At 35.7% G+C, this 9,340-nt stretch overlaps 1 protein-coding gene across 2 annotated transcripts; it reads left to right on the forward strand.

The window, feature by feature from the left end:
- The first annotated feature begins 311 nt into the window (after positions 1 to 311).
- Positions 312 to 8,645, forward strand: LOC126660270 (uncharacterized). Of its 2 annotated transcripts, XM_050353672.2 has the most exons (8): positions 312 to 561; positions 1,068 to 1,265; positions 1,545 to 1,667; positions 1,917 to 1,954; positions 2,040 to 2,208; positions 2,950 to 6,882; positions 7,190 to 7,326; positions 8,078 to 8,645. In XM_050353672.2, exons 1-8 carry the CDS (start codon positions 478 to 480, stop codon positions 8,298 to 8,300), a joined length of 4,905 nt encoding a protein of 1,634 aa, XP_050209629.1. In that variant the 5' UTR covers positions 312 to 477; the 3' UTR covers positions 8,301 to 8,645. The 2 variants fall into 2 exon arrangements, with proteins under 2 accessions (XP_050209629.1, XP_050209631.1); XM_050353674.1 differs by lacking the exons at positions 312 to 561; positions 1,068 to 1,265; positions 1,545 to 1,667; positions 1,917 to 1,954; positions 2,040 to 2,208 and adding an exon at positions 2,577 to 2,655.
- The last annotated feature ends 695 nt before the right edge of the window (positions 8,646 to 9,340 follow it).

The raw sequence follows: 9,340 nt of genomic DNA on the forward strand, positions 1-9,340 counted from the left end.
TCAGGGCTAATAATTTTTACACGACCCATTAAAATGACATGAAGTTAAGCGGATGTAGGTTGAGCTTAAATAGGTTCGGATTATAAACGCGTCAACCCGTTTATGATACGGTTATATAGCGAGTTAAATAGGTTAAATCCAACTAAGACACGTTAAAATACGTTTAAATTTATTTATTAATAATATAATTAATTAAATTATTATACGTGAGTACGAAATAACTAATTATTGAAGAACTAAAAGTGAAAAGAAAGAAATTAGAAAGGGTATAAATGAAAAAAATAAATAAACGAGAAATGTTAGTTGGTATAGCAAATAAAACAGCTAACGTTCGGCTTCAACACACCTTTCATTCTCTCTCTCACTGTCAGTAAACCATGTGACTGAGTCACTCGGTCTGTATATGATCATCGAACTCAGATTTTTTGTTTTTCTTTATAACAAACTGAAACAGAAAATCCACATTAAAGAAGAAAAATGTTTAGGTTGCACAGTAAGCAAAAGTCTCAAAAATTTGGAGAAAGATTTGACTTCAAATTCTTCAATTTTCATGCTCTTCAGGTTCTTCTTTCAATCCGTTATTTTTTTAAAAAAATTTACTGTTTATTTTTGTATATTAATGGTTTAATTGTTGTAATGTTGTTGATAATTGAAATATTTATTGTTTAGTAATGTTTGTTTAGTGATTACTTTACTTTAGATTATTATTAGTATTAATTTACTTTTTTAATTGGTTCTTTTATTATTAGTTAATTGATTTATTATAAAGTCAAACTATAGATATGTTTAGATATTTAAGGAATGATTCACTTTAGGCTTTGTTCTTTTAGATTTTTTGTAGATATTTTTTGTTTCTTTCTATTTTTAGAATAAAAGTGGAAAAACTTTAATGGAGTAGAAAATTGAAAATCATGTATTCTTATATTTTTTTTTTTATATTTGGAAAAATGTAGCGCTTGTGGGAGGAATTGAACCCACTGTTTGAGCTTTATCTTGTTGGTTATTCATATACTAAGTTATTTGTTGATTATTGGGTTTTTTTTCCTCAATTGTTTTGGGAAATGTAGGTACCTAAAGGATGGGACAAGCTGTATGTGTCAATAGTTTCAGCAGAAACAGGAAAAACAGTAACTAAATCAGGAAAGTCGTCAGTAAGGAATGGAAGTTGCCAATGGACAGAGACTTTATCGGAGTCGATCTCGATTTCGCAACGGGATACTTCGAAACCGACTGGAGATTGCCTCTTTAAGCTTGTTGTTTCCATGGTGTGATTTTTATTATGATATGTAGTGGTGTTGATCTAGGTAGCACGGACACTTCATTTAATCAACGTTTCCCGTTTCAGAAGTCGCTTAACGTTTCGGACATGAAACTTCACTTTTTACATAAGAAACCTTTAAACAACACGTTTTGCTTTGTCCGTGTGCAAGTGTTCCATCTTCCAGTGTCCGTGTTCGTGCTACCTAGGTGCTGATTTTAGTTGGTTGAAATTATGTACTTACTTGAAACGGTATTTGCTTAATCAAATGATGTAATACTTTCAGGGATCTGCTAGAACTAGCATTCTTGGAGAGGCCAATCTTAATTTGGCAAGCTACAGGGATTCAAAAACTGCTGTTCCTGTTTCATTGCCTCTCAAAAAATGTATCCATGGGACTATCTTACAAGTAAGTCATCCGTCAAATTTTTGTGATAGTAGTTGCATCTGTGTTGTCAAGCTTTATAATTGAAAATTATATAGTAAAGTTGTATTTTCATGTATTTCTCAATGCACGATCTAAGTTACCACCATGCTTCCAAAATGAGACAGCTTCACCATAATGTTTTTGTTTGTCGGACTCTTCTAATTTCGTAATGTTCTTCACCACTGGCATATCATAGGTGTCTAACATTTAGCTTCTGCTTTTATTTTTCAGCTTAAAATTCAATGTCTAACTCCAAAAGAAAAAATCAGGTTTGTTGCCCATGCGGAATTTTTGCATTGTTTAGCCATTATGTTTCTATATGTTCGAAAAGACTTGAAGTCATCTTTTTTAAAGGGAGGAGCAGTGGGAAAAGACGTCTTCATGTGCAGAGGATTTGAATGTTGGCGATGATGATGTGGAAAGCAAATCAGACATTTCTGATAGTTCATTGACCCAGAGTGCCGGGTCTTTTTCCAGTAACCACTTGGATAGTCCGTTTGATGCAGGAGAACTACTTAGTAGGGTATGTGCATTGTGTTTAAGTCGTTATTCTGTTGTGTTTATAATTTAGATTATTTATTCTCGAATGTGCATCAATCTACATTGACAGTTTATATTCAATTTCCATATACATGCGAGTTATTCTAAATTTATTTATCTTAAACTTCATATTTAAGCTTAAGAGCAGATGGTCCTGTTTGTTCCTGATGCAAAAGATAGTGGCATTTATTGATTAGTTATTAACTTACATTTAACTAGCAAATAGCTCTAAAACAATGACATACTGCATTTTCATATGACCACTGTAGCCAAATTGTTACTGTTTATTCTTAGCCATTTAATGAACCACAGAACCTTTTTCTAAATGTGTACATGCTCCTTTCACCTCAGTTCACAGTACAATCGGGCCTGTTCTTTGCCAATGCTGTGAAAGATATCAGTTGGCGGACTATAGATCAAGAAACTCATGGTCAGCTTTTGGTTTATTTGATATGTCTTCGGTATCATTTTTATAAGCAGCTATTCCTAAGTTTGTGATGGTAGGGTTGAGGAGATGTTTGAGTACTGTTTCGGAAATTTGCCTGCAAAGATCATTAGTTTTTATGTGTGAAAGTAATAAGAGTCGTTCATTCTTAACCCATTCTTGTTATGGTCGTCCCAATCATGCTAAATTTATATAGTACTTTTCGCATCCACTAACCTGATCATCTAGTATGTGTGGTCAAAGTAGGTAAAATAACGACTCTCTCTCTTGTTGTAACAGGATAATAGTTTGTCAGCATCAGGTTCACGTTATAGCTTTGACCCGCTGGAAGGTTCCTTGGGCAGGGATACTTATTCCCCACAAAATAACTTAAACAGCATCACAAACAATCAAGTTGGAAGACAGGATTCAACTGGCTCCCAAAACAGCTCTCATGGCTCTTATTCTTTTAATGATTCTTGTAGATCAAATCACTCATCTCTTAACTCAAAGGCACGCAGCAGCTTTCAGATTCAAAGAGATGAAAGTAATCAGGAATCTCGGTCTGTTGCCTCGTCACCCTTTAGGAATGCCGGTTCGTCTAAGGACCTTCTAGAAGCTGCAGAATCTAAAATTGAAGAACTACGAGCAGAAGCTAGAATGTGGGAACAAAATGCTCGAAAATTAATGAATGATCTCGAAAAATTGCGGAAGGACTTATCAGACCAGTCAAAGCGTCAGTCAAATCTTGAAATGGAGATTTCACAATCACAGAGAGAATGTAGTGACTTGAAACATGAAATTGAACAATTGAAGATCTTGTTGGAGGAATCAACAGCAAAGCAAAAATCTGCTGAGAATATAGAGTTTCAAGCAAAAGAGATGGGGAATCTTCAGAAAGAATTGGAAGATGAAGTAAGGTTTGAGAAAGAGTCCAATGCTAACTTGGCTTTACAGCTAGACAAAACCCAAGAGTCAAATATTGAACTTGTTTCAATACTTCAAGAACTAGAGGACACTATAGAAAAACAGAAAATGGAAATTGCTAATTTATATAAGATGCAATCCAGTGATAATAATGTAGTAACATATGGCAATGGATTTGAAGATAAGAAAAATGAGGAAGGCAGTAGAGTAGTGGGGAATTCACCTGCATTTTTCGAACAAAAGGATGACAGGAATACAGAGCTGGAGTTGCGGGAGTTTCAGGAATCTCAAAAGAAGTTAGAATTCACCATCCAGCTGTTGGAAACATCTCTGCAGGAAAAGATCCATGAGTTAGAAGCTGTTCAAGTTTTGAAGAGTCAAGATCTGATGGACTGTGAAGCTCAATGGAAAGATAAATTATCTGCAAAAGAGGAAGAAATCATCAATTTGGAATCAAAGCTATCTGATTCTCTCAATTCTGGTGATAGTTTAAATGGAGGCCGCAACAATTTGATTGAAGAAGCTGAAGTTTTGAGACAGAAGATAGAGGAGCTTGAGAAGGACTGCAGTGAGCTTACAGATGAAAATCTAGAACTTGTACTCAAGCTAAAGCAATCAGAACAAGATCTATCGAAATCCAGTGCCTCTTCTAATTCATTTTCGAATGAACATGCAGAGAATGGTTCTCTTTCTATCTCTGAATCTGAAATAAGCAAATTGAAATACCAAATATGCAATCCTGAAGAGGAACTCAACAAGAAAGACGTGCTTATTGAACAAATATCCACTGATCACTTGCAGGTACAATGTTTAGATCTTGAGAAGAACTGTGCTGGCCTGGAGATTCAGTTACAGGCTTTCAAGGATAAAACAAGTTATCTGGACAATGAACTCTGTAAATATCATGCCAGAGCAGAAGAGAAGGGAATTATGATCACTGACCTGCAACAACAGTTAGAATCTTACCAGATGAAGGAAACTAAGACTAATTGTCATCTATCTGACGATCTTACTGAAATTAAAACTTCCGAATCAGATGATGCTGTTGAAATGTCCAAAACACTGTCCGAGTTACATGAACAGATTCAATCCTGTCTAGCCAATTTAACAAAGCAACAATTTATTTTGTACGCACCTGTAACAACAGACTGTTTTTTTGACAAGACAACAGACTGTTACTATGATTCTAGCAACAAACGTCTTTCAAATCCTGCAGATTCTTGTGGTCAAAAAGAACAAGCAGTGGCTATTTTAAACAGCTTTATCCGGCTAAAAGATCTGTTTGAAGCAAAAGTTACCACATGCAATGGTGAACTGAAGCAGAACGGGGAAATCGGAGCAACAGCCGCAAATGTTAATGAGATTCAGGACAAATTCGAGGATCAGGAGAACACTTTTAATGCTCCAAGTCTGGGACAGGAAGGTCAGCAAATGGAATTTAAATCGGAAATAACAGATGAACTTAAATCTGATACTTTGTTGAGGGCGAAGGAGGTGGAAGCTCTAAGATGTTGTCAGAAGGACTTGGAAACTCAAATTTCTAGTCTTCAAAATGAGAAAAGGAAATTGCAGGAAAAGATTGAAGTTATGCTGGAAAAAAGTACGATGTCATCAATTTGTATGGATGATTCGCAAAAAGAAACTATGGTGCTCAATAGTAATATGATATTATTGACTGACTTGGGTGCTTCACAAAATGATGAATTGGTGACTAATAGTAGCATAGATTCCCATGTTTTTTCCAGTGAGATTCCTGCGAGGAAGTCAGAGCTAGAATGTGGTAAAAGTGAAATAGAACTTCACCTGGCTGAACTAGTAAAAGAAAATGTACAGTTATCAGAACGAATATGCGGCTTGGAAGCACAATTAAGATACTTGACTGATGAGAAGGAGTCAAGCCGCTTGGAATTACAGAATTCAGAATCAAGTGCTTTCAGTCTCCAGCAAGACGTAAAAAGATTGAAGAGTGGATTGGAAGCAGAAAAGGGCAATAGGAAGCAGAAGTTGCAGGAAATGCAAGACCTATGGTTAGAAGCTCAAGCAGAGTGTGAATATCTGAAAATAGCGAATTTGAAATTGCGAAATGTATCTGAAAGTCTTATTGATGAATGTAGTGTTCTTCAAAAGTCAGTTATAGAGCTAAGAAAGCAAAAAACGGAATTACATGAGCATTGTAGAATCTTGGAAGCTGAACTGAGGGAATCCCGGAAAAGCTTGGATGATATGTTCCAGGAAGTTGAAGCTCTTGACGGAAAATATATTTTGACGTTGGAAGAAATTGCTTCAAAAGAGAAAGCCCTTTGTTTAGAACTAGATATGCTTTTGCAAGATAACGAACAATATAAAAAAATACTCATCAAGGAGGAGAGCCTGCTGAATCAGATGTACTTGGAGAAGGCAACTGAGGTGGATAATCTACACAAAGAGATTAGACACCTTACTGAATATATATCTGCAAATCAAGATGAGAAGGAAAGGACAGCTTTGGCAGCTGTACTTGAAGCATCTCAATTACGTGCAGATAAAGCTATTAGTGAAGCTTCACTGCAAAATTTCCAAGGAAAACTTAAATTATCTGAGAGTAATCTCAGTACCCTCCAGATGGAATCAGAAACGAAGCTGTTTGGACTTCAGAATGAGCTCGTAGCTTCGAAACAAAACCAGGAAATTCTGATGGCTGACCATGAAAAGCTATTAGAATTGTTGGAAGACGTGAAATTCAATGAAGAAAAACATAAAAGTGTTGTTAGGGGGCTTGAGTTGAAACTCAAAGCTTCTGCTTATGAGAGGCTACAATTAGAGGAAGAAATTTCTTGCCTTAGAGTTCAACTGCAGAAAACGGCATTGCTTGAAAATGAAATTTTGGCTCTTAAGAAATCCATCAATGAGGTTCAATTTGAAAATCAGAGACTTGAAGTTTCACTGCATATGCTATCCGGGGATTATGAAGAGATGAAGGCTGAGAAGGTGCAACTTTTGCAGATGATTTCGGAAATGGAGATAGCTGTTTCTGAATTAGAGCACTGTAAACGTAATAAGATTTCCCTTGAGGAAAAGCTTTTACGGCTGGAAGGAGATTTAACTGCAAGAGAGGCAGTTGGTGCTCAAGAGGCTGAGCTGAAAAATGAGCTGGCATGGGCTAAGAGAGCAAACAATGAACTACGCAATAAGATAAGACACCTTCAAGAAGAGAACCGGATGGAAGCAATAGAGGATTCACAAAAGTCCTGTGGCACTAGACGACATATTTGTCCAGAATCGAGTGCCATTAGTAGTTCCTCTTCTGGTGAATTGAAGCTCTCAAAGGTTTGTATCTTCTAGTTCCGACATCATACTCGAGTGAAATTTATTGATTTCATTAATGTGTTCTTAAGGCTATCAATTTGCTTATATTAACTTGCAAACTAAATTTTGTTCATTAAGAATAAGACGAGTAAATGAGGTCAAAGGTTTTTTCGGAATAAGAAGAGGAACTATGAATAAGAACAAGAGTTAATAAGAATTATGAATGAGGTCCAATTTGCTTATATTTTAATTCAAACTAAATTTTATCCGTTAAGAATTACACGAGGAATCATGACATTGTGTGTTTTCTTGTTCATCTTTGTATTAGGTTGATGTCAAATGTGATTGTGCCCCCGGAAGGTTGCAAGTTATAGACACTGAATCTTCATCAAAAATACAGCTGCTCGAAACTAAACTAGCAGAGGCCTCAGAAGCAAACAACATGTACAAAGCGCAGCTAAAGAGGTGATTAGTACTCTTTTTCATTTTATTCAATTTTAATTTCTCAAGCATTCAATTCATTTGAACATCAAACATAATCATGCTCCCTCATTGCTTTATGCCTATCTCTCGGAATTTTTACACGTTTTTTTAGTACGATTGAGTAAAAGGAAATATCACAACACAGATGACTTGTATCACTTCCAGTTAAAATTGCTGACTGATTTATATACAATCACATGAGTTTTTGTCTAATTAATTTCCAATGATTTACGTTGCTTTTTATTGTTGACTAAAGAAATTCAGTGACTTCTTTCTGCCTGAAAAGACATGTAAAATACTCTAGTGTGCATAATGTGTTTCTTGATGTAAATTATCCAAAAATCATGCAATTGGGAATAAAAACTCTTTCTTTAATAGGATGTAATTTTTACTTTGGTGGTTGACAAAGAATCGAAGTATTTTTATAACATTTCTAAGGTTCTGTTTGGAACAGATTTTTGGAGAAAAATTTAGCGATTCCAAAGACGAATTTTTTGAAAGAAGTTGGAATTAGTTTCCCCCAAAAGCAGATTCTGAAAAATTTAGTGAAAAACATAAAAAACAAAAAACAAAATTTAAAGCTTATTACCAGGCTGGCTCTGTGGTCCTATTTGGCTATCTTGAAAATGTGATCAAAACAATATTTTTTAGGATTTAGGAATTAATTTCCATTTGTATTTTATTTCTGTAAATGCCAAACATGACCGAATATCAACCTGCTGTTTGTATTCAGTTTTTTGTTGAAGGGATGCATAGATCATTCAGGTTCTCTCAACAATGAGACAGATAAAAACGAAGTAGTAAAAGAGTCGGAGGGCAGTGCATCAATGCTTGCGAAAGAGTTAACTGATTTGCGGGAACGATACTTCCACATGAGTATTAAATGTGCAGAGGTTGAAACGGAACGTGAACAGCTAATGTTGAAACTCAGAAGTGTAAGTAATGGTAACAGCTGAGTTTATGAGAGTCCAGCAAGCACTCTGTTATTGTTTCACAGTTTACTGCCATCTCCAAGGTACAAATATTTCATTTTTTGTCTTTTTGTAGATCTTGTAATACGAAGTCATTCAATTCAACAAAATAACAATCATTTAGTGTAACTGTAAAATAGGGCAAAGGTAGCAAAGATTGCCTTATTTTACAATAACACTGGCATGCTTCCAAATGTAAATAGCATAAGAATTGCTTCCCTTACCACAAATTTTTGCAATAGCTTTCGTTTGTAGTAGGCCGTCGAGCCAACTTGTGAGTTATTTGAGATTGTGTAATGTCCCACATTCAAGATTTGTTTGAATGGCTTATATTGCTTCGGATTCAACAAGAAGATCAACTTAAGTTAATAATTTGGACTAGTGGATTAGGCATGAAATATAATTTGTGTCGGCTAAGTTCGAGCTGTTATAGTTGGTATCAGACTCGAGTGCTTTGTGGTGTCCAGAATTTTAGGAGAAGGGGTACTGACGAACCACAGCATGTGGGTGTGGTTTGCAACCGGACTAATCGCAAACTAATCGCATTTACGTGTCTCGTCATGTCGTGTTTGTCGAAAGTGTTTTTCCACTTGCACATAGTAATGCTAAATCAATATCTAACATCTCTACCACCACCCAACGCTAGATATTGTTCGGAACACACCCTATACATGCGTGTATATGTCGAAGACATTATCATGGCTCATCGGCATCAATTATCCAAGACTTTATCCTAACTCTAGCTCACAAATTCTCTATCAAAGACCTTGGTAGCTTGAGTTATTTTCTCGTGTAGAGGCCTACACTTCTTCTCATGGACTTATTTTATCTCGGAAAAAGTATATTTGTGATCTACTCACCAAGACTCATATGCAAGATGCAAAGCTTGTCTCCACACCGCTTCCCTCAATTGACACCTTAAAACTTAGCGATGGTAGTGCTCCAACTGATGCCATCCAATATCGCCAAGTTCTCAGATCTCTTCAATATCTTTAATTAACCTGTTCAGATGTTTCCTTTGATGT

The sequence above is a fragment of the Mercurialis annua genome, linkage group LG8, assembly GCF_937616625.2.
Source record: "Mercurialis annua linkage group LG8, ddMerAnnu1.2, whole genome shotgun sequence".
In the NCBI taxonomy this organism is placed as follows: domain Eukaryota; kingdom Viridiplantae; phylum Streptophyta; class Magnoliopsida; order Malpighiales; family Euphorbiaceae; genus Mercurialis; species Mercurialis annua.